This window comes from Astatotilapia calliptera, chromosome 12 (genome assembly GCF_900246225.1).
Source record: "Astatotilapia calliptera chromosome 12, fAstCal1.2, whole genome shotgun sequence".
In the NCBI taxonomy this organism is placed as follows: Eukaryota; Metazoa; Chordata; class Actinopteri; order Cichliformes; family Cichlidae; genus Astatotilapia; species Astatotilapia calliptera.
In genome coordinates, this window is record NC_039313.1 from 19,350,080 (window position 1) to 19,376,865 (window position 26,786).

The 26,786-nt window shown below is 41.3% G+C and overlaps 1 protein-coding gene across 1 annotated transcript in view; it reads right to left on the reverse strand.

Moving 5' to 3' along the window:
- Positions 1 to 20,549: 20,549 nt before the first annotated feature.
- setbp1 (SET binding protein 1) overlaps positions 20,550 to 26,786 on the reverse strand; it is a 38,313-nt gene continuing 32,076 nt past the window's right edge. The window contains exon 7 of the mRNA XM_026186341.1: positions 20,550 to 25,455. Within this exon, the coding sequence (XP_026042126.1) occupies positions 24,950 to 25,455 (506 nt within the window). The 3' untranslated portion in view covers positions 20,550 to 24,949. The remainder of the gene's footprint in view (positions 25,456 to 26,786) is intronic.

Here is a 26,786-nt window from a genome sequence, read left to right on the forward strand (position 1 = left end):
TACAAATAGAAATGCACAATATATCACCATCTGCCGCACCTGTAAGAAAAATAAACAACACCTGGAACACAACAATTTGAAAATGCAGATGTACATAAATCAACAAAGTTACTGTGTGTGTGAGTGAGTGAGTGAGTGAGTGAGAGAGACAGAGAGAGAGTGGAGTGTGAGTGTGCTTGTGTCTTTGTCATGAAATGTATTTGAAAAAAAAGCTGTGAAGCTGCAGAGGCAGACAGACATGGATCCAGGAGAACCGGGTCATCCACAGCACCCAAGACTACCGAAGACCTGCGGCCACATATCTTGGTGTCATCTGTGCGCCCATCCCAGCAGGAGAAAGAAGGAATCCCCAGATGGTGCAGCCACAACCAAAGGGTGGGACTCCCAGAAGACCAGCGGCCATGGGTAGCAATCTCCACTAGAGGCCGGCCATACCAGTGTAATTCGAGATCAGGGTCCCGGGGTGTCAGGCAGCCCAGTACCCTGCAGAGCCACCCCCTCTGACATGGAAGAGATCCAAGCCACCCTGGACCACCAAGGGAGCAGGTCAATGACCACGACAGCCATGCGCCCTGGAACCAACAAGCACCTGCATCCCAGGGGGGGCAGCAGCGGGGAGGGTGAACCCCTCCCTCTATGACTACGTCCAACAGCCATGCACACTCTCTCACACACGCAGACAAACACACCCACCCACACCCACACACACACACACACACACACACACACACACACACACACACACACACACACAAACAGGCCATTCACTCACTCACTCGCTTACACACACCTATCCTAACTTTAACTGTTATTTGGTGTTATCCACAATCATTTGAAAAAGCCTGGCTGTTTCCATAAGAATTAAGTGGGTAAGTAGCAGCCATGAGCTGCTAATCAAACTTGATTAACTGATCAGCAGCAAGTGCGAGCACATCTATAAAAACCGTTTTGGCACTTTGCTCCTCTGGCTCACTCTGCCATAATCTTCCCAAGAATGAACAGCAAATTCACCCCAAGGTCAGATCGCACAATGCCCAGAGAAATTTTAATAAGTCCAGGAGTCACATTTTCGACTCTATGGGCCCTGATTTTTATCTTAAATGTTAAAAGTTCAGGACTGTACAATTTAAAAAAACAAGACATCTTCTTTCTAAAAAGAAGATGACAGCAGGGCTTAGGTTTGCAAAATAGCATCTGAGGAAACCACCAGAATTCTGGTACAATATAGATTTGGAGTGAAAACGTTTGCCCATAATGCCGAGAGGCACAGTATGCAAAACCAAACATCATATCAGCACAAACACCTCATACCAGCTGTCAAACACAGTGATGGAGGGGTGACCTGATTGAAATGCTGTGGTGGGACTTTAAGAGAAGACGAATGAATGTCCAGAAACTTCAATGAACAGAAACAATGCTGACAGCTGCAGTAGTTAGCATTGTTGCTTCACAGCATGAAGGTCCTGGGTTTTTACATGTTCTCTCCATGTCTGCATGAGTTCTCTCCAAGTCGAACTAGCCAAGAAAACAGTTTTGCTACGAATAATTGCAAGTCTGTACAATGTGCTCTAAAGTGAAAGACACCTCTAATTCTTATGGTGCACCACTCACTTGAAAAATGTGCAAATGTGTGTGTATGTGTTCATGACAACTTCCCAGCACTTTCTGCATTCCTGACATATTTGTGCTGTGCTAAAAAGACATAACAGGACAAAAATGGTCAAATATTTAAGCTCCTTCGCCTCCTCAGGAGAGTCAGGGGGGAAAAAGACATATTGTGAAGCCAGATTTTTTTTAAAAAACAAAAAACATTTAAAATCCTGTATACTGACCGTTTTTATCAAGGTGAAACCAATACAGTTATCAGTTTTCATCCTCAGGATGTCAAATACTCAATTACCAGACTGTAAAAATATTATTTATATTTAATTTATTACTTACTTCTTTGTATTGACGTTTCATGAGGACAAGCAAGGCAAGCAGTGTTTTGGTACGTTTTGTAGACGTCAATTAAAACATACTAAAGTAAAGTGAACCCTCTCCTTTCATCTCAGACAGCACTGTCTTACAGCTCCTCACCTGTCAATGAATATGTGCATCCGTCCTTGACATTACTGCCATCTTTAAACCGCTTTTGGATATTGTTGCTGACGTCTGTGCTTATTTCAATCTTATAGCAAAGTGTTGTTGTCTTTGTCTCTGAGGTCTTGTGTCCATCTCGTGTTAACAATTATTGGAGCTAGGCAAACTGAGCAGCATCTTGTTTCTGGTGGTTTGCCCGTGCATCATGGATAAACAGGTCTTTGACAGGAAACAGGGGCTGTGTCCCAATTCAGGGTCTGCACGCTTGAAGTACGCACACTACGCGTACTACGTACGGTGCGTACTATAAGTACGAGAAGTGCGGAAGTGAGAGGCTTGTGAAATGGGACGGTCTAGCCTTCGTCGCGCTGTTCAGGTTGCCAAGCAACCATGATACTAACCGCGAGAAACGTTACATACAGCTTTGTGTGACAGAAATGAAGGAGAAAAATGTTTTGTTGGTCATTCATTTTTGTCATGACATCACTGTGATTAGTTGAGTATCTGAGGCTGAGACCACGGGACTGTAAAACATGATTGTTAGGCTTCATTTCAGTGCTGAACAGTTATTTAAGATTAGTTAGTAAATAACAATTAGCTAATGTTGTTCATGAGACTAAAATCATCTCACTGTGGTAATGTAAATATAATATGGCCAATATTATAGTATTGTCAGATTATTATGATATATATATATATATATATATATATATATATATATATATATATATATATATATGTGTGTGTGTGTGTGTGTGTGTGTGTGTGTGTGTGTGTGTGTGTGTGTGTGTATAAGGCTTTACAACCAAGTTAACGCTGAAAGTACAAACATCACTAATGTCACACAACTTTGCCGACACGTGACCAACAGCAATGTTTTAATGCTCTTCGTTATTAAAGATTCGCACATAAATAAGTGACATCATATTCAGTACTTACTTTTGACAGTTCACTCTTCGGCCGCTCCCTTCTGCCATATTTTGAGGCAAAATTATCCACACCGACCGCCGTGCTATGAATTGTGGGATATATGGGACCACGAAGCGTGCACCGGACCACGCTTGATATTTGGGGAAATCGACAGCGCATTTGGAGTACACTTCGAATAGAGATTGACAGACTACGTGACTTTCGCGCATTGCATGCCGGGAACTCGTGGCAAAACAATCCAAGTACCGCATCAAATGCAAGCATTTGCAGCACCGCAAAACATTCATTCTCTGGTTCCAATCCCTTTTTGCTTTTTCTTTGCCCCCCAAAAAGCTATGTACAAAACGAAGGAGAACAATGCCAGTCCGTACAAAGACAGACTTGATGAAAAGGCAAAGAAAAGATACGAGGAAAAAATCAAAGGAGTGAAAGGTTTAGACCCTTACGAGCACACAGAGTGGACAAAATACGTTAGCGTGCTGCCCAACTTTCACCACGCTCATATTTATAATTATACGGTTCTTGGAGTGAGTGCATACACTCATGAAGCTTAGTAACTTCAGGTCACTGCAACAAGCCCAGGTACAGTTTATCAACGGATGGGTACAGGACCTTGAAATGCACCGTGTAGAACGAAAGACCATCGTACTAACAAAGGTAAGTTTACCTCACAAATCGTCTTCATAAATACACATTCGTTAACCGTTTATTAATAGGACCTTTGAGCTCAACGGTAATTAATTAGTAGTGGAAATAATTTCTGGTACCCATCACAGAAATGTAGCAGTGACAATAATATTGTATGCTGTAATCCTACTGTGCAATTAGTGATACAAAAAAACTGTTTTATCCTGTGAATAAAAGTATATGTTTTTGTCAATGTACCATGGTAATAACAGAAGCGAAACGCAATATTGTGTCAGGACAATTCACTATTTATGCACAATAAATAAAGGAGCATAGCGCGACAATTTCTGTTCAGCGCCAGACTTGCTTGTAACCTATATCACCAATTATGTTATAAAAATGACGTATTAACTACTACAAAACACTGACCTTTGTGGAAATGCTTGGAGCAGACTAACATGTGAGCTGGAGTGTTCTGGGACATTATATTTGGCCTTTGAATGGCTGCAATCCAGGCCATCCGTGGCTCTTTGTTACTTCGGAAACATGGCTCGAACAATTTCTCTTCAACGACGTAATCCGATAACAACCGATCTCTTTACCCGTCGGCTTCCCGTGGCTGTCATGCGACCGGCTATTGCAGTTAATAATACAACAGCATCTTGCCATTTTTGTGTTTCTTTTTATCGCTGTGTAACTGATTTCAATTGAAAGTCTGCGTGCGCTAGTACCTCTTGACACGAGTTCCCAGAATCCTTTGCGGTTTTACCCCTGAATGACGTCACATTTTCAATCAGCCGTCGTCGCGTGGTGGTGACGTAATCGCACTTAAAATGCGTACTTCAAGCGTGCAGAACCTGAATTGGGACACAGCCAGGGAAAACCGGAGGGTGAGGCAAGCTGCCACTGGCTCAGCTTTTGCTGCTCTGAGATCAGTTACAATCTGCGCCTAATATGGAAACTCTGCTACCATTAGCAACTAAACAAGCTTCAGTGATTTAACATTATAACAGACGAGTTTTCCTTTTGCTAACGTGCTTGGCCATCAACCAGGATAATTATAACCATGACAGCGTGGGGACAGCAGCTCTGACCGTGTCCCATCTAATAAAACAGGCAAGTTGAGCAGGTGTAGGCTTAGCCAACAGTTTCAAATTAGCATCTGTGAGAATGTCTGAATGTAATAAGTTTAACCAGCAGGTTTTTTTTTTTTTTTAAATAAACACAGTTTAATATACCTTAAAAAAATCAAATGTAGGTCTGTCTTTCTAAACTTACAAACAACTATTTTTTACTAGATATATGTTCCTCACTGGACAGCACAGGCATATGATTTATAAAATATAATGCTGGACATTTAACAAAATCTCAATTATAGTATTAAATTATATAGTAAATTTATATTTAAATAAATGAGCTCAACCCTAAAGTTATGCAGCAGTAATATTAATCTATTTAACACTAATGGGGAACATTTTTCTGGATTATAATTATTTTAACTTTTCATAATTCAGTTTCATGTGTAGTGAGTGGAGAAATGTTTTCAAACCATTCCTTTAGAAAAAGAAGCAATAAAACATTAGGAGAACACCTACTTTGTCATGTTTAGCTAATAATAATTATTCTTTGGTAATATAGTAAATATTTATTCAGCTATAGTAGTTATTATCTCTACCTGCATTTCTCTAAAAGTCATCGCCACCACTGGTTGCAGGTAAGTCGTCCTTTCTTTTATAAATTCATGTTGCACAAAAATCAGCTCTGATACCTCGTGCATGGACTGTTTTTAAAAACTGCATTGTTACTGGATTTCTCTTGCAGCACAGATATTTCTCATTTTAATTGCATGCATTATTAACATATACACAACATGCTATAACTTCTCATAGAGTGTAGAGTCTCTATCTTAATTTTAGAGCTGTTGTCACTAAAACCCTCCAGTATCAGAGACCTGCTCCCTTCCACACCTGTAACACACCTTCAGCGCCATCATGTGACAGTAAGCCTTAGGTGCATGACTGTTGTATTTATTGATTAACTCAATAGTTTGAGGAATTGCAAGGGAATGAGTTCTTACTTGAAGAAAGCTGTTATATTATAGTCCTAATGATCCGTGGCTTGATGTTGAGAGTTAACATGGGAGTCTGAGACAAAGCCAGAAGGTCAAGGAAAGGGTGTTAAAGCAAGTTAATTTGCAATTAATTGCAGAAAATAGTTTTTTTTTAAATGATGGCATAAATTACTTGATTTATAGTTTTATGGTTAATGACCAAAATGACTCCTCAAAATCCTAAAATGCTGACAGTAAAATACAAAAAAAAGAATATGTGGAAATAGATTAAGAGAGAAAAACATTTTGCTCTTCAGGTTATTGAGGATCTTGCAAAACATAACATACACCGTGAAAAATGTCTGGTCAAATATGAGTCCTGCAGAAATCATTCAAGGCTTGTTTATTATCTATGTGGGAAAGGTAGAGCAGATCAGATACCACTGATACTGCTGTGTGGTGTGTTTCTTTACAATTTGATGTGACCACAGATATTGTCTGAGAAGCATATGTTGTTTAAGGGCAGATTAGATTACGAAAGATTACCACGAATATTCTGCTTTGCTGACCTTTTACTAAAATGCACAGTTGGGTGAGCAGTGTGTTGCTATTTTAGACTTAGAATTGCAATGCTCTGAGCTAGCTGTGCTGATGTGTGGCATCATACATAGACAAGCCTTGAGGCTAAAAGTACTATACCTGACCGCAAACAAGCAATGAATGAAGCAGTTAGCACAATAAACTTGACAACACTTCGTATAAAAAAACCTCCAGCCCTTCTTTGTCAAGAACACAACTTCAGTGTTGTATCACTGCACAGTGCACAAGCTATGAGAGCATTTGTAGACACTTAATTTGGGGGTGGGGTGGACACCTCAATAACTCTGTCTTCTGATAGAAATGGGTTTTCACTCCAGAAAAGTCTGAAAAACACTTATGCAGATATTTTGTGTACTTTAAACCCAAAGCTGTGTGCACACTGGAGTTATGAGAAAGCTTGTGCAAGGTTGTACTGTAAGTGTGTGCAAATTGTTTAACACTGCAGAACAATTAAATTCAAGAAAAAACAAAGGCTATGGGCGCTCAGACTGGTCAAGTGAATAATAAACACAAAATAGCATGTTAAAGTAAACTAAATCTGCATTCTGCCACAAAATATCTGTATCTACAGCCGTGCAACATGAATTATAAATGACTTTTGGATGACTGGATGAATTCATCTGTTGTTCCAAAAATCTCTGACCAGTACTTTGGTGTTTCCATTTAAACAAAAACAAAACAAACATTATTCTGGATGCTGTTCGCTTTCTTTAACATTCAATAAACTGCAGTTCCCAGAAACCCAGACATGATCCAGCCATTTGTTCGTGTGTGTGTGTGTGTGTGTGTGTGTGTGTGTGTGTGTGTGTGTGTGTGTGTGTGTGTGTGTGTGTGTGTGTGTGTTCAACAGCCGGAGAGCGAGGGACAGCCGCAGGTATAAGGGAAAACAAAGGCTCGCTTGTTCACAGCGGTACTTTATCCTCATTACACTCCTCATTTGTTTACACTGTTAAGTCTCTCACTTCCTCCATCCTTCACTGCCCCCCTCCCCCACCTCCGATTCATTTAGTCCACAATCTGTAATCAGTGTTTACACTCTTGACGCCCTTCGTCATGGCATGAGCTGCAGCTCCGACATGTTACTGTAAATTTGTCTGCCGTGTTGGCAGAGCATGCGACTCACAAACATTTCGCGTTTCAGGAGGAGAATCACACCTAAGGAAAGTGCATTTAAGCTAACAGTGAGGAAGGTGAAGTAGTCTTCATGCAAGAAAGGATTAAAAGAAAAACAAAAGCATGAGTGGAAGTATGCTCTGGTGGTGCTGGAGAGGTTAAATCTGTCGGGGCAAGGAGGATGAGAGTTAAGACTATGCAGAAGAATTAAAATCAGACAGACGGAGAAAATGGGAGCAGAAGGAAGAGATCAAGAGGACAACAAAGCAAGGAAAAAAGAGAAAGAGGCCGAGCAAAGGAGAGCAAAAGACAGAAAGTAATTGGTTCTATGATGGCTTCCAGCTGCATGGCACCTGGCCAAACCAACTTTTCATATTATTCAGACACACACAGACACACACACACATTCACACACTTTTCGAGGGAGTTGTGCACCATAAACATTAGATCTCGGTAGTTTGTGACAATATATGTTAGGAACTGTGACATGCTCGGTTGCTCAATGTGAAAAATCCTTCGTGAGATTGCAATAATGACCTGTTCCTCTCAGTAACGAGCAGATTCCTTCCTGTGCTCAGTGCTGAAGGTGTGCAACATAAATAAAATGCAGTTATACCGCCTGCAGGATTGAGGGGCCAAAATAATTCTGTTAGAGATGTATCTTTGCAGCAGAGACTTTCCAGGCAATTCATCTCCCCCTAAGGTGCAGATAACCAGCGTCTGCATTATGAAGGGAATGATATTAGGCCAGTAGCTCACTTCAGTAATAGGAACATAGTCTGTGTTTAATAGAGACAGAAAACAGTTAGCTGATGATTAAAACTTTTTTATATGCTGTTGTAATGAGTCTCTTGTGAGTTGTTAAAACTCAGCTGGAGACGTCAAACTCCCGGCGACAAAGACTCTCTGACAGTCGATGTAAGCACATATGGGCAGATGTGATATACGCTCGCGACGATCTGACTGCAGGAGGCGTGATGTGACATCTGTTTGAGAGACAGTAAATTAGCAAGTTTGCCTGCAAGTGAATCGTGTCAGTCAAAATAATTTATCCCCACACATCACACTCACATAAAGAAAACAAACATGGCGAACAGTCGAAGAAGATCCGTGTTAACAATGGCACTGCTACAAAATGCTGCAAATAATCGATTAAGATTAATTAAGAGGTGACAGACATTTCAATTTGTATTTTAAAAAAACAGAAACACGGAAAAATCAGCCTGCTTTTCGTGTGGGCTTGTTTCCAAACAGTTATGACAGTGTTAAATTAGCTCGTCATGCACGCAGACAGACGAGTTGCCAAAATGAAACTAATATTAAATCGCTGAATACTGTATTACTCAGAACATCACAGCCTTGAACAGCTCCCCCTTATTGCTCTCAGGATGACACTTTGGCATTTCCAGTTAAAGGACAGGTTTTTTTTCTTTGTTTGTGGTTTTGGGGGGTTTTTATTTGTAGGTGTAAAAAGGAAGTCCCTTTTTGATCAGGTAAAGAACAGCAAGAAAGGGGGATGGTTACCAAGTATTCCAAATAAACTAGGATCAAATGTATTCAATTAAAAGGCGTTAAACTACAACTCTAAAAAACAACAACTGGCAGGCAAAAACTAAATAAACAGCTACAACAGTCTCAGCAGAAACTTTGATCACTGGTTGTTGCTCTCGTTGCTGCAAGGTGCAAGCTACCCTGGATCCAGCCTCTCTGTTGTGCCAGTAGCTCATTCCAGAGGATGCGGTTCCATGACTTGTGAGCCCTGGGATCATTTTTTTAGTTCCTTCCTGCCTTCCTTCCTTCCTTCCTTCCTTGGTTGCAACCCTGCCCATCTGTTCCCTCTGCTGTTTGTCCCTTACTTTCCCTTTTTGAAGGGATGGACTGGACAGGTGTGATCCATGAGCTGATTGTTAAAACATATAGAAAAGTTTTGCAATGTCTATCAACGAATGAAACTACAAATTAAAGCAAATACAGCAAAATTTGCCTTAAAAGCAGAGGATCCCTGGTTCAGTCCTGGGAAGAGACACAAATCTCATTGGGGCCACATCACGAAGGGGATCCAGTGTAAAAACTGCCACCGCTGTGGTGACCTCTTGTGAATACGGGAGCAGCCGACAGTCGTGTCTTCTCTACTTTTGCTGTGTGACATAAGCATTTTCAAAGTCAGTGTCACAGGGAGCAGGAGGCTTTACAAGTGTGAACATGTCTTTCTTTTTTTTTTCTTACTTGGAAGGCAAAGAAGAAGAAATAAAAGGTGGAAAAGTAAATCTGTCTGCCAGTTTAACAGCTCATTTTCAGTTCTAGAGTCTACAAAGAAAATCTCTCTAATTGATATGCAGCTAACACTTTGTCTTACACTGAAGGTTAGTCACGGGCTGTTCACTGATACTGTAACTCCTAAAACAAGGCTTCGGATGGCTAATCCAAGTCTTGAGTCAGTAAAGCCGTCTGCTGTTTGACATTCTCACAGCTTCTTGCTCTCTCCCCCTCCATCCCCAGTTGCCTGGGGGCTTTATCCACTAAGTCTAAACATTGGCAGCTCCAATATTTTAATTCCTTCTTGAAAACTGATTTTTCCCCTTTATGCCTCATGCTCATCTGTTTTTTATGTGGCCGTGACCAAGACTATAATGTTATTAGAGTCCGAGTTAAGACAAAAGCGCCATTTGGATCAGATAAGCTTGATGAGGGCTGGAAAGAGCAACTATGAATCCGTGCGGCTTTCTCTACATTTCTTTTTCTCGCTCTCTTGCGCTGATGGATGTCCTCTTCTCTGCTCTCAAACAGATGGCAGCGGTATTAGGACTTGGATGTTCAGGAACAAGAGAACTAAAATTATTATCTCTGACATTTCAATACAGCCTTTAGTGCGAACTACCACAAGGGCTTCCAAATCCATTCAAGCTAATCTAGACCCCTCTTCATACAGCTTATCCTTCTCAAGCTTCTTCCTCTTTAAGCTCCTTGGATCACTGCTCGTCAAAATCATCTCAAACAATTTACAGTGTGTAGAGCATAGCCGCAACATAAAGACACCATCATGTAATGACATTTAAGCCCTCAGACACTGACTGGAAGTGACTGGATCCATTTCTCATGGTGTTTATACTCTCAGCAGGAGACGAGCCAAATCCCAGGCTATGGCATGGTAAATTAACATTGACTGTGGTCTTCACTTTCACAGCAATACGAGCAGTTATCAGAATCACACAATCACACAAGAGAGTCTTATTATGCATGGTAGTAAATGACTAATCTTTAATGAGACCCACATTTAACCTTCTAATGGCTCTTTATTAGACTAATGAGCTATGCCCTAGTGTGTGTGTGTGTGTGTGCGTGTGGAAAAGGAGGAAATGTGTGTGTGCAGACTGTAAGTGAGTGCAGCAGTGAAACACTAATTAAGCTGTCGGATGGTGCAGCAGATTAGGCAGGGCCCCCTGCAGAGTCTTCGGCCCCGGTAGGCAAACAGGCTTCATCCCTCAGCCAGCCAACCCAAATACATCCCAGCCCAGCTCTAACCAGAGCTCAGGAATAACATCAGTGCTCGCTTCACCCAAATATCTTCAGCCCAGTGAGGACAGATCAGATGGCTAGCCAGAGCCAGCAGCCCAGACTGAAGGCTGGACAGAGATTTTCGCCTCAGCTGTGGAGGAGATTAGCAGCTTTTCTCACACTCTATATGCACACATATTCAGGGGACACATATAGAAGCACATGCATGAACGCAATGAACACAAGCATAAAAAAAAAACATTTGCCAGAGATAAAGTTCAGAGAGGAGAAATGAGTCTGTGTGCATCGGCTGCACATCCTGACCTATATTTAAATAAATCATTGAGGGAGGTTGTGCATGTTTTTACCATATAAATAACAAATAATACATGACACTTGTGTTGCTGATGAATTTTTGTGTGTGTGGGGCTGGAGGCCACAAACTGTCTAGAGGGAGCACCAAAGAATAACCACAAATAAACAAAAGATTGCATTCACCTCCGGAGTGTTCACATTTGTATCTTATATTTTACCTGTTTGGGATAAAAGCACAGGTTGCCTGTGTCTGCAGGATGAGTCCTGGAGGATGTAAGGCTACTCTCCCAGGCTCTTAAAATGGCCGCTTGGAGGCATGGAGACAGAGGGTTCCTTTTATTAATGCTACACCTTTGATTAATCTCAGCAAATCTGTTCCCCATCCAATGCCTGACAGCTCTGGGGCTGATGCAGGGACCCCAGTACACACGCAGACACACACACACACTTGCGTATGCACAAACACTGTCAGTGAGTGTTGACACAGTCCAGATGTTGGCAGCTCTGTTCCAAATGAAAGCAGGGCAGCCGGCCAACAACCTGAACCACTCTCCCCATCAAATGATATGTTTACAATAATACTTTTCTGAGACTCTGGAGACACACGCACATGTGTGCATGCATGCACAAAGACAGTCCATACACACACATACACACAGCATGCAAGTGCATTCTCAAAGCAAGGGAAATGAACTAATGGAAAGCAACGTTACCACATTGGGTGCAAAGGCATACCAACTTGTGGTGGGACAGATGAGAGAGATGAGACCAAGACAAGGAAAGTTTGGTATAGCAGAAAGTAGAGAAAGGCAGAAAGCAGAGCATGTGACAAATAGTGTGATCAAAAGAAAGGAGCGAGTCATTATCATTGCCTTGTTTGGATCTGTATTTCCCCCGCTATGTCAGTCAGACAGAGTGAGGCAGGGGATGGAAAAATAATAGTGTAGTTATGTAATGTGCCCGGGAGGGCTGGAACTGCAGCAGGCAAAGAGGGAGGAAAAACACCTCTGGTTACACAGATTGGGGCAGTAAAGGTCAGTCTGGACCTACTGTTTTCTATAGCAGTGTCACTCATATATTTCCAACCCCTTGACCTCCTTTCCATCCTCCAAAAAGTCAGTGAGAACTAGTTTTGCAGGATTGAGGAACAAAAGTTGTACAATTCATTCCCACATGATAATTTCCAAGGTGAAAAATAACAAGGTAGTGCAAAACTGTCAGAAACTGCACTTCCTTGAGGGGCCACTTGAGGCTGGCTCCACAGGTGAGACTCCACTGTTAAGTTTACAGCAAAAAAAAAACCAAAAAAAAAAAAAACAGGTCTAGGTCTCTGCTGCTAATTTTCCCCATTAAAACAACTGTTTAAATGTAGTTTAGACTTAAACTTGTGCTTAATCAGGTCCTCTGCAGCTTTGACTGACAGGTGGCTATTACCACTAGCTTTCAATGAACTGCGTCAGAGCCAGGCTAGAGGAGTCGTTCAGCTTCCTAATTAATAACACAGTCGCAGAATTTGCTGCAATTCAGCTGGGACTGCAGCAGAGCGCTTTCATTAGAGAGTCATCAGTGAAAGAGAGTGAGTGGAGCTATACAATAAATATATACACCTGCTTTTTGATTTGATATTTAGTTTCATTTGAGATTTTCTTACAGGAAAACCAACATTCTCCTTATTTTTTGGTTAATGATTTATACACATTCCCTCAATAGCTTCAGTTTGCAGATGATAACCGGACGTTTGAAACATTAGATAAACACAGATGAAACTTACACATGTGTACAAGAAGCAGCTGGTTGTGGTGGTCAGAGGTGACTGCTATCAGGTGACAGCCTCATGCCTGAAATCAAAACATCTTTTGTCTCAAAAACATGTTTGGACCATGAAATTTTGATTTTGGGGTTGAATGGTAAGTGAGCTGGTACTTACACAGATGTTTTCTACTCTAACTGAGCACTCAGAGGGCTCTTTTTTTTTAACCACTAGCCACATTCACCAATCCAAACATATATTCATAGTGTGGTTTATTCTATGTCTTGAAGCATTTCATGCACTCACACTAAGATGATTGCATTGGGGGAAACTTGGGGTTCATTATTTCGCCCAAGGACACTTCTACATGCAGACTAGAGAAACCGAGGATTGAACCACGGCCTTCTTATTGGTAGACAAACCACTCTATCCTCTGACTCAGAGCCACCCACTAAAGCGCCCATTCATTCTGGACTGCGGGGTGAGCAGAAGTCTGGGTTTTTGTCTGGAGCTTTAAACCATGCTCTTCCTTTAAGATTATTTTCAGTCTAATTATCTGACACATGCCCTTGTGGTTTAAACATAACAACAGCTTATCCAGGAAGTGTGTGCTCCGGATTGTCTGAGTTAAATGTTTTCATTTTATTTATGAAATGTATTTTACCTTCATTGATTCATATCCTATCATCCTGTGCATGTGCATCCGTCTATGGAAAGTCTATGCATTTCTTAAAAATCTGAATCTCTGAAAAAGAGCAGAAATAGCCATAAACATTGGATGCATTGGATGATTTCTTTCATGTTGCGTGATTGCTTGCACATTAATGTTGCCCTGTGTGGCTACTTTTTGTTATAGGCTAACTAGACAGCCAACCTAGGGCATCGCCAGCTGGAGGGGCATTAAACAGGAGAGAAAGTATTTTGTCATTAATCATACATACAGACGTAATTTCCTTAGGGATTAATAAATCTGACATTTGAAAGTCTGCCGCTGACATCCTGTGCATACCACACATTGTTACACTACAATAACCAGCTAATGCAGACAGACTGAAGGAAAAGTGTCTGAGGGGAACTGGTTCTGAAATATCCTGGAGTTATTTAAAGCTTTTTGATCTGCAGTTCAGTTGCTAACACTGCTAGGAGGATTAACATATGAGTAACCAGGTTTCTGACGTTCTCCACTAGCATTAGTGTAATATAATCCACTCTGTGATAACTTATAATGCGGATAATATTGGTATGTGCAAGTCTGAATTTGTATGAGTTAGTGTGTCAGTAGCTCAACAGTAATGGGGATTCCCACGGTGGTCATACTGATACCCTGTGAACTATAAATCCAAATGTTAGGGGGACATAATATCCAAATCTCGCCTAGAAATCAAAATGAGTAGAGCTCTTGTTTTCAACTATCCTTCTCTGTCACAGACTCTTGTGTTGACAGACTGAAGCGTCTGCACAGGTGTTTTTATCTAACGACTGCCTGAAAATGTTTCTATATGTCGGTACGTAACCAAACATTGTCCCATGCATTTAATGAGCAGCCACTCAGTTCCAGTCCAGTGACTTTAATCATATGCCTGTTCTCAGCATGTAACTCCTGACACCAAATGCAAATCTGCACGGCTGCGTTCACAAAAGTGACGGTTTAGTCAGATAACATTACACGCACAAACATACAAACAGATATTGTTGCTGAGATGTGGTTTACCGTTTCCTGGGAATTTAGCAATCAGATGGCTTATCCTTGTCATTGTTTGCAGAAGACAAGCCACTGCAGGCCTGTCTTTATCTCAGAAGAAGGGAATGAGTGCCTGATAAAGACCTTAATCTATTCATAACTTCCAACAGGACTAGACAACCACCCCAAAAAAATGAGAAAGAAGGAATAAACCGTTCAGAATGCAGATTGCGTGCATGCATGCTGTAATGCAAATGCTCTCAGATTCACTTCTTTCTGTATTGGCTTTTTAGCAACTGTATATCATAAACTACTAAAAATATCACCAACATTTGATAGCATTTGAGACAAATTCTGAATTCTAGAAATGTTTAATTTGATATATCAAGAATATCAAGAAAATATTTTCTCATGACTTTGGTTGATGACACTACAATTTGGTGCAAAGCACACTTACACAGAGGCCTTCTGTGTGGCCATAGACTCTAAATGAACTTAGTCACATAGAGGAAAAGTTGATGCACTCCCAAATTTGTAAGACAATATATCATTGAAGCAATATAGCATTGGAGAAAATTTGTCTTGGATGAGCGTGCTTCACCACTGTTGCTCGAATTGCCTGGCACTGTTGAAACATATGGTATGAATTATCTGCACAGCTCTGCAGAAGTGGGAGAGACAACGAGACACAGAGACATGGAACAAAAATCTTCTTTCTCTTTTTTTTTAAATCCCAGAAATGTTAAAGTTAATAATTGAATGTTGTCTTTTATTTTGCTGTTTTCGGCCTTTTGAAGCTTGCGCTGTTCTGTGCTATCACGGGGCTGATGGAAGTGTAATGAAGTGTGGAGGAACAGTGCCAGCTTCAGCAGGAATGCCTGTGGTTCTGCCTTCCAGCCCAACACTAACAACGCAGCAGACGGGCGACGCAGATGAAAACTAACAGAGGAGTTGAAATCATTTTTTAAAACTGAGACACCACTCCCCGTGCGCCACATAATCTCATCCACTAAGGGGTGTATGTGTTCACTATGGGGGTCCATTAATAAAATATGACGGTATCATATAATAGACTCATCTGCCAAATTACAGGAGACAAGAGGAGGCTTATTAGGAGGATTGAGAGGGAGGCGTGTGTGTGTGAGAGATGGAGTCTAAATAGTGAGATTAAGTGGCCTACTCTCATCAAAAAGGCACATTACCTAAGTGTTGGCATCATTAATAAGACTCAGGCAGAGCCAATCTGCTAACAAAGACTCTAACTGTGACCAAGGAGACATGAGAGGTGGAAATTACTCTCAGCACAGAGGAAATTTTGTCAGTTTTTTCCCCCCCCGTCTTTCACAAAGCACACAAACTGCAACCGTATATGAAAACATTTACATACTGTATACGCAGGAAAATGCTTATACACACACACACAGACACACACACACACAAAACAGGGCACCTAAATCAAACTGCTCTGAGTCACACTGTCACCGTGGCAACAGTGGCCGGCTCCATGCAGAACGCACTTTGTCATGTCTCTTGTGTTATTTTCTGTTTGCACCCCACACACACACCAGCGCGCACACACACCGAACCATCGTTCAGCTGCAGTAATTCCTGCACTGATCTCTCAAGTGGATCACTGAGCAAAGCACTGCAGGTGTGAGTCCTTCAGGTCACAGGGCAGATTTTTATCCTTTAAATCCTTAAAAATAGCATTGCATCTTCCCTGTTCTCTGCTACACAAAGTGCATTTGTTCAGCTGCCACATTTTCTGCTGTAACCGCAGCGAGTTAGTTGTTGCTCTCTGTCCTGTGGATGTGACATGAAGGCTTTTGAGGGGACTGTAGTCGCACTGATACGTTTCACCACCAGATGGTGTCTCCCATCGCTGTGCAGAGGAGAAGAGAAGAGGAGGGAAGGAGGGAGGAAGGAGGCGCTTTAGATGTTGCCTGCTCTATCCATCTTCATAAACACAAGCAACAGTCATCCTCTGAAAACACCAACAGAGATAAATTGAGAGGATGCTTGGTTACGGCAGGCTTCCTAGTTAGTTGGCCTAGACTGCAGGGCTATCTGTTGTAAATTTATGACTCTGTCTGTTGTTGGTGGTCTGTGTGGCTTTGGATGTGCTTCAAACAGACACTGATATTCATTGGCAATCACTCGTGCATCTTGACTCAGGTCAACAAAACTGATTTTCAACAAATCTGGCTCTGCGGTTTGAGTCTCACCATGAAGATTTTTGTATTTGTAGTATTAGGCTTTGATGTTTATTAGAAATATTTTGGAAGCAGATCAACATTTTGGTAAATGCACATATTCTCTTTCTTGTCAAATGTTAGATGATCGAATCATTACTCTTGAGTTTGTCTGGTAATTATGAAGCTGGAGGTTATCACAGCATAAAGCGGGGTGAATATGTGCCACAGTGATTTATGCAACGTAAGAAAAGGGCACTATAACTCAATAACTAAAGCAAAAAATGGTTAAGAGTGATTACAAAAAAATATTTTACTAACATAAAAAAATAATTATCCTGCAACCTTCAAGGTGTCTGATACGCACTAATGCATGGCTTACTGATAAAATACTGCACAGGGATCTAAATAAATGGCTGTGTGGTGTCAATGCAGTCTTTTGCCTTTTTGGGGAGGTGGGGGGGCTGGTCTTGTTTTTCATTGAAGATTGTGATGGGCTGCTGGTTGAATACAACTCTGTGTTTTGCTCATGTGAGGCATAAAGACACTGAGATATCATAAACTGTATATAAAAGATGGAAGTCATTCAATGGATCTCAAGGTCTAGTTAAAATCTTAAACTAAGTGTTTTGACATCCACAAAGCATCATATATAAGATATGAGAAAGTAACACAAATCAATGAGAACTAATAAATTAAAATCTAAGGGGAAGCCAGGCTATCCATGTTTATCAATAGTCATTTGACATTAATGTAAAGCATAGTGTAAGTGCTCCTTTAAAATTGGTCAAAAATAGAGGACTTGCTATAGAAAACTTCCTGAAGCCACTTGTGTCACTACATATTAGACCACATTAACAATATCTTAAGGCTATATATACCCAGGCATCAATTTTCTGAAACACACATCCATACTAAGTCAAACTGAATGGGTAAGTGGTTGGCAACTGCAGTCCATCACATAAAGATAGAGACAACCACAAACTATCAATTCGAAGCCTACAGTCAATTTAGAATTACCAATAAACCTAACATGCATGGCTTTGGCCTGTGGGAGGAAACACAAGCACCTGGAGGAAACCCACATAGGCAGATGGAGAACATACGGATTTCACAGTAAATGCCCCAGGCCTGCTATTAAACAGCAGTGCTAACCACTACAGCACACTGTCACCAAGTGGTATATGTGTATGAAAATATGTTTTAAATTATTTTAGGCTTAAAACATGAAAATAAAAGTTCCAGAGGTACAAAGGCTGCTTTGGTTTGCATAAATATGGACGTGAATAGAAGACGACACAAGCAGCTGTTTTAGTTTACAGTTAGTTAGGACGATTGTGCTGCAGATGTTGGTATGAAAAAGAAAACACTTTCTGTACTTTTTCTTCCCACAGACTTGCTTCTTTGCCGCATGAATACAAGTGGGGTTAAAACACTGATTTGAGGAGTTGGTGAGACTTTAGGAAGAAAAATCAGCAAGCCGAGATCACAATCACAATACTACCAAAAACCACTATCACCAAAGCAAGCTCATGCTCAACACGCACAGCTTTTGGACCATGAGAAAAACAATTCAACACATTACAAATTACAATCTGTAAAAAATTAAAGTTATTACAAATGGTCAGTTTTGCCTGCAAGAAAATGTACAGTCTGCAAAGAGACAATCTAAAGTCAGAAGAACTAAGTAGATTACCCTAGAAATTAAAAACTGCTGGTCAACTTGATTTATGCATATTTTAAGAAGCCTGTGCTTCTCCCTCAACCCCAAATCTACATTCCACAAAAGGGTGGACCTACACAGGGTTGGGAGGAAGATCCTCCCAAATTTTTGAGCCTTTTGTTTAAGTTTGAGAATAGTAAACCTTCAGCCTCTGCTACAAACCACAATTCATAAAACATGTTCTCCCCCTACGCTCCATGAGTCCAAGTATTTAGCCCTGCATTTCCAAGACAGTCTTTATCTTCAAATACCATCAGCATGACACTGATGCAAGCCTCCCAAAATTTTGGTTAACTTTTTATTTTTACTCAAAAAAAGAGAAAAAGAAAAAGGTGTGTTTTAGGATTTTTAGGCTCTATTGGACAGGAAAGTTGGAGACTGAGTGTAATGGGAATGTCACCCAGGAAATGGTCTGGGATGGCCCCTGCAGAAGTGATTTAAAGGTCTTCTGTGCAAACAGGTGGGCCACAGTGGCAGCAGTCAAAATATTTTTACTGGAATAATTCGGCATAAACAGATCAGCCTTCACAGAACTGTCATGAAACAGAAAAGTTTTAGATACAGTGTGGAGCAATAAGACAGGAATACCAAAAAGTACCTGTGACAGAAATTCCCAGTGGTTTTCTTTCTTTTGTCCAGGATGGTGGCTCCATCTTCTGACTGCTTAGAATCTATTTCTAACTTAATTATAAACAGATTCATATATATATCTATAGATATATATCTATAGATATATATCTATATATATATATATATATACTGTATATTTATATATATATATATATATATATATATATTTATATATATATAGATATATATATATATATATATATATATATATATATATATATATATATATATATATATATATATTCGTATGGGCAGAGCTGTAGTTATCACGCTAGTATTTCTCTGCATGGATACCCTGGAGGAAGCTGGTGCCCTTTGAAAGCTCCAGTTTCCCTTTTTGAAGTAATATCACTTAAGTTATTGTCTGCCCATTTCAGCCAGATGACTTTTAATTATCACGGGCATTCATCCAATCATTGATAATATTGCATGTGTTTTATGTAGTCAACCACAGTGTCTCAGAGTAAACCGCGGTTTGACACTAAACCCTGTGAGAAAATCCACCTATCATCAGATTGATGATTCTCTTTTCCCTCCTTTAATTGTAGCTTCTGCTTGAGAGTACATCCATCATACAGGATGTGTTTCGCTGTTCTTTTTTTTTTTTTCACTGTGATCTATCTCATCCTCCTGTGCAGAGGGTGGAGTGGGGCCGTGGGCTCATTTACAGGCATCAGTAGTGAGTGATTTGGGTGCAGCACCACTGCAGCCTTGACTGCCATCAAATGAAGGGGGAGATTTTTTTTTTTTTTTACCACAACACCGGCGGTGCCAACGGTTCAATCAGCACTACAAGATACACTGAGACACATTTGGGCAGCTCACCCTGCAACCATGGTAACAGAAGAATTTTACTAGTTGGCAGCAGCCAATAGTGGGGCACTTCCCACTCAGTTCTGTCCAATAACAGAGCAGCCTGCAGCCCAGCCCACCTAGAACTAACACTGATGGGCTAGTGCAGTGACGATTTAGAGATGTAGGCTTGGTTAATGAACAAGTACAAGAGTAAGAGTGTGTAGGTATGCGTGTGTGTGTGTGTGTGTGTGTGTGTGTGTGTGTGTGTGTGTGTGTGTGTGTGTGAGACTGAATGAGGCTGTGCTATAATCTGATGAGAGGATTCCCTCTCGTTTAACCTCGACACATTGTAGAGTAGTACTCATTCACCGAGACCATCTGACATTCAGCACCAACAGTGCAGCAAGTCCCCTGTCATCGCACTCCCCTCACACGTTACGTGCACATGCATGCTGCACACACACTCACACACACCCACGAAGCACCTGGCTCTCATCACAAAATCAGACAGATTGGAAAATCGAATGCGATACGGTCTTAACCAGAAAGAAGCAAATGATCCCATCAACTGTCAATAAAGTCATTTATTATTTCACACAATGGATAACATGAACAACTTGAACTGTAGTTCTTCGTAATAAGTGCTCAACGCTGCCAGCCAACAGAAGGGTAGCAAAAGAATGAGCCTTTCTTTTTGAGGAAAGAGAAATAATAATTAAAAAAAAAGAAACCTACAAGATCATGAAAGATAAACATGACCAAAAGCATGCCAGCAGACATGGATATACATATATATTACAGGTATATATGTGCTTAAGACACATATCTGTATGCCAGCAAATGCAAATACAAAATATATGTGTACATTTTACACATACATACTGTGAAGGATATATGCATATGCATGCGCCTCTAGTATTTACTCTATATGTCAAATATTTGCAGTTTTTAATATTCATACAATGTACAAAAATGTTTCATGAATTAAAAAATTCATTACAAAAAGAAACATATCAAACAATGTACAAGTCTTCCTTCAAATTCAATTGAAATTCAACTTTCGGCTTGTCTAAAATATTTATGCATACAATCAAGTTGAGCATGCAAATAAAGGAAACCCACTCTAGAAAAAGGCTCAAATACACTATGTATACAAACTAAAATATGCCCACACTGTTAGAAGAGCTCACTTTGTGCTCTAAAGAAGTACATTTATTGGTTTTCTCAATGCTTCATCTGCACTTTCAGCTTCGAACATTATAGCTTAGAAATGGTAACGTATGCTGTGAGGATGACTACATGTACATTTATGAGGCTCTGTTCCACACGACCCCCTTGCTCCATGTGTAGGATGCACATCAAAGCACGCTACATATTGAACGAGGGGCGAAATCAAAACTTAGGTGCCATTATCTCTCATCCTAGTTGCTGTGTTGAAGTGGTAAATGCACACTACAGGAAATACACCCCACACCGCTAACGTAAGGTCAAACACTGCTGCGCCGCCCTTGGTGCTGAAGCCAAAGACGAGGTAAGGGATCCTTACATCAGTGTTTAGGGGCCTCCGGTAGCCACCGGTCCAGATTGGCTGCTAAGTACATCACAACAACAGTGACCTTGAACCCTATACATAACCACATCCCCTCTGCGGTCTCTGTGTAGAGTGAAAGCTCTGGATTAGGACAATACTTGTCAGTGTTAGAAGGCACCGAAGCATTGGCTGGTAGGAGAGACAGACAGGACAGACAACACCTGGGGTCTTTAACTCTAGCATCAGAGACCGCTGACTGACCACAGTATGAAGGAGTAAGCTGCCAAGTGTGTATCCTCTACACCTCATCGCCTCACATTTCTAGACCCCATCTTTGCCACAACAGACTGCAGACCCACCTAGCAAAGCAAGGTTACGCACACTAACATCAGGGCGAGTGTATTTTTGGCTATTTCCTCTGAGAGCTCCCCGAACAAAACAACCCTCTTACTTACTCACTGCTACGGCGCTGCCCAAGCTGGCCGCAGGCAAAGTAGCTACAAGTCAGCCGGGATTTCCTATTTTTGGTCGAGTGCACGACGTTGGGGCTTCTATCCTCAACTTTTAAAAAGCGCGGTAAGGCAAATCGTTTTAGCATTCGGTGTAATTTAGCCGGCCGGAGCCATGACTGTCAATAGACAGTGGAATTTGTCAAATATTAAAATCACTTGAAGTTGTCATTTTTCTGAATAGTTCCTTGGGTCTTGAGCAGCCTTGATAGAGAGATAAGGTCTACTGTGGTTTGAGGAGACAGTCCCAGCATAGCTGAGTCTAACTGGTATCCATGCAGGATGGACATACTAACACTATTTACAACAGACACATTAATACTGTAGTTTTACATCTGGTTAAGGCTGTACTGCATAGAGCTGCAGTCACTATAGTTTTCATGAGATGATAGTCACTTTCTGCACAACTTATTACAAATTATTACTGGTATTATTCACAATTCTTGATACATGAATTCAATTTATTGAGTAAATAAGACCACTTATTTCTCTTTGTCGAAGGGTGGACCCAGAACAGAAATTCCTTTTAAGGTCACTGCCAGGCATGGCCTGATGCATAGCAAACAACAATGTACGAGAACGTGATTTCCATAAAAATCTCGGCTGTTCCTCCTTTGCCAAGTATATAATCAGTTATATCTCTCATTATTTACTGGGCAGAGTAAGTGGTGTTTAATTATATATCTAAGACTCTGGGTACAATCAATATCACTGGATGGAGACACATCTGATACACTGTCCACCTCCGCTGCTATAGCAGTATGTAGGTAGGTATATGATGCGGATTTAAAACAGTAATATAATAGCTCCTTCAGTCCAGCCCTTCTACCTCTGTTATGATGATATGAGTCAGAAAATAAACCAGGAGGAAGCTGGGAGACACCAGACAGCAGTGTCCAGCGACAGAAGATGCTAACTATGGAAGTTGTGAAGGGACGCCGGCAGTTTCGGGGTTCTCGTGAATAAGACACACGTGTCATTTGCACAATCATGAACATTTTGGGTCGTTGTCTGGGGCACTCCTTGCCGCTTCATATTCCTCAGGTCAAATGGTAATTTGTGAGAGAAAGAAACATAAGGCACAAGTCGAACTGCTGCAACTGAGAATCCCACCCCCGGCCGAACAAAACAGAATCTCCTGAAACAAAATTTCAACAAGGTTGCCAAAGAAACACTGATCCATTGCTTATTATTCAGAAACACCTAATCAAGAAAATACCAACCACTACCCAAAGCCACAGATACTGTCGATAGAGTTTAACAAAGGTTTAACATATTGACACACGCAAAAAAAAAAAATATCCAAGATGGCTACATTCTACAGTGCACATAGGAATGCTTTACATTGGTGCCAACATGGTGGAGAGTTTGTCAAACTCTGATTTAGATACTTTTAAATTATACACTGAATACTGAGACTTTGGTTTCTAAATCTAAATACTGGATTTACTTTCCAAAAATATTTTTCCAAGGATATGGATTGAAAATTATGTTAAGTAGAAAGACTGGGATTAGCTTTTTCAAAACACTGACTGTGTGAGCCCTCTTCTGCTGAACTGTCCAATTCAGACTCGGCGGGCTTCGGTTTGACGCTTTTGGCTGCGCAGCCTGCATATACAATTTGATTAAAATAATGTATGGTCTCTGGACTGGATAACCACACCGTCGAATGCCGAAACATAAGGCTGGAACAAGCATGTAAGTGCTGCATTTGATTGATGAAAGTGTATGTCTTTTTTTTGTTGTTGTCTTTTTTTAATAGTGCATTTAACCAATTTTTTAAGGTTTACCAAAAATACACCTGATATTCCTCCTGTATGCAATGCCCCCTGTTTATAAACACAATAATGAGTGTATGAATGAATACATGTGGTTCTTGTCTGTCTGAAAACAAGCTTGTCTTGAGTCACACCCATGTCTGTTTTTTTGGTTATAAAACAATACACACTTTCATTGTCTATGGTACAACAATTCTATTTAATATACTGTGTGCCATTACACATCTATGAGCTGGTTTTCCCATTGTACAAGGCAGGCAACAGTGGACTTTGTTTCTATGTACAGTCTGGGACAGTCTAACCCACCATATTGCCTTTATGTCACTGCCCAGGAGAGGCCTGAGCAGGGAGAGAGGGAAAAAAATGACACAGCGGGTAGGTTGAGGGAGCTCAAGAAATGGAGATGTAAAACATTAGTGGGAATAGGTGAGAGGACAAAGGGGGATGGATTTAAGCGGCAGGCACCAGGGAGGGCTAAAGAATTGGGGTGAGCGTCAAGCAGGGAGGGGGACCACGAGTGCGGAGCTGCCAGGAAGTATCAGTTACTTCTCAAAGGGAGCGAGGACACTAGGAAGGTATAGATGAATGGGAGCAAAACAGGGAAAGTAATAGGGTAAGGTGGCTTAATTACTGAAGTTATTATTCCACATGTTTTTGACAAGCTTCCTCAGAAAGGCAAAAATAAGCAGAGCTGCACAGTTTTATATTAACCATTCCCCCCTCCCCTTGCTGGTAAATATATGGCTGAAGCCACATTCAGATACAGTATCATAAAGTACCATACACATCACTGTATCAGATACATAAAGAGTCACATAATATCCTACACTATCATAAGTACCACACAGTTTTAGAGCATCAGATTCAGTATCAAATAGTACCATATAGTGCCATTGTAAATAAAGGTCCAATGAATCTTTGAAAGGCCCATGTCTGGTTGGGTGTAGCAAACTGAGGGATGGCACAGGCCAGTGTTCTCTCCTCTGGCTCCACCAACCCACTGTATTCCTCATGACAAATCAGAGAGGAGGAACAAGTCAAAGTGCACCAAGGAGTCCCAAGATTAAGGGCACTGCATCTGATAGGCTTGAAACACTGCCTCCGTTAACTGCTCTCCAGTTCTGCTGGAGGTGCTTTCTCCTGCGAGTCTAGTGACTGGAGGGAGCCCACAGTTCGTCCCTGCTGAGGCCCCTTCCTTTGCGTTTCCCCCCTTTGGCCAGTGGATTCACAGACCGCGCTTGATGCACCACAGTCTCAATAGTTGCTGAGATGGAATCGTGACTGGAGAACTCCAGAGGCTCGGGGGTCAGGCTCGGCCTGAGGCTGTGTCTGCCTGGCAGGTTATCGCACCTCTCCAGAACAGGCATCCCCAGAGTCCTCTCATCACTTCTCCTGCTAGCCAGCATGTCCAAGCCTCGAACCTCAGCCCAATCTTCCTTCCTCGTCTTGGTTGGCTCCGGTTCCTCCAGAGGTTGTTTTCTGGGTCGTCCGGGTCGTCTTTTGATGACATTGTTTCCTGTTTTGGCTTGTCGCTGCAGGCGCTTGGCACGAAGGATCTTCTGCACATGCTCAAAGTTCAGAGAATGCATCCTCCTTACGTCCTTCTGGATCTGTTCCACTTCGCGACGTTTATACCTCCGCTTACTGGGAACACCTGGAAGAGGAGAGAGGGAGAAAGAATCAGGTGAGAAATGTCAAGGAAAATAAAGAGCAAAGTAAGGTCTATAAAAAGAAAGGACCATTTGTGCTTGCGTGTCAGTTAAAAAGAGCAGTCTTGGAAAGACTAGGAAAGACATCATGCCAATTTAGCTCATGGAGAGAAAGTCTTTTCTTGCTTTAAGAGCTTCCTGCTAATTTTGAGATATTCATGTAAGCTTTTCAAATCCCAGCTGAGCCAGGAGAGCAGATCCTATCCTGTAATTGTCTACTAGAGAGCAGAGAGAAGAGGGGAGAGGAGGAGATCCTATTCTGCTAGCAGGAAATGTCTCCTTCAACCATTTAATATGTCGCTACACAATAACAACCCTGTGCATCTGGAGCACAGACTGCCAAAAAGCTAAACACACACAGCAACACAAACACACATATCGGCACTCTTGTCCACATGCACATGCGCATACAGACACAGATACAAAAACACACAGATGCATACATACACATGCACAAAAAATGAATTCAGCAGTTCAGAATGGCTGAGCAGAAGAAACTGGAGCCATATTGTTTCCGTCACACTGGTGAACTGGGCAGTATGCCCTTTACACATTGCTCTATCCTTACTCTTTCCCCGTCACTCACATTCTCTCTTCCACTCGTCTCTTCATGGGCGGCAATGTGCTACTCTCTAATTTTCAATTAAACTGGTAACACTGCACCATTTCATTTCCATCTTTATTTCAGAGACCGCTTCCTGATCTTAGTCTGTCTCTGTCATTCTTTTTGTTTCCCATCTATGTCCCATTTCTTCGCTTCCCCCTCCTCCCTGTCTGGGCACTGTTCCCGGGGCTCGGACTGAGCCACAGCCAAAATGGAGGAAAAGCACAATCAACCACCAGTCCCCAAGCAGTGTGCACGCAACATGCTTCGTCTCTTTTCCTTGAGCTTTTTACTCCTATTGCTGGATTCCTGCGCTCTAGCCTTTCTTCCTTTCCCGCAGACTCCTGCTGATATGGTGTAGCAGGTTTCTTCAGTGCTCTAACATTTGATGAGTACATTAAATCAAAGATGCTTTTTCAGTTTTATACTTTAAATATTGTTGGCTGTGTTACAGGAAAATGTGTGAAAAATGATGCTCAAGACATTTAGAATATGTCTCTTTCATAAAACATAAGGGGGAAGCATTTAATATTTAATAGATTTTTTTAAAGATTTGCACAACGTCAGTGAACTGCCACAACTAGCAGAATACAATATTTTTTTCATCTTAAAGAGACCAAATGGTAATGATGGGGATGAAAATTTGAAAAGCACCGCACAGAGCTGTTTGCT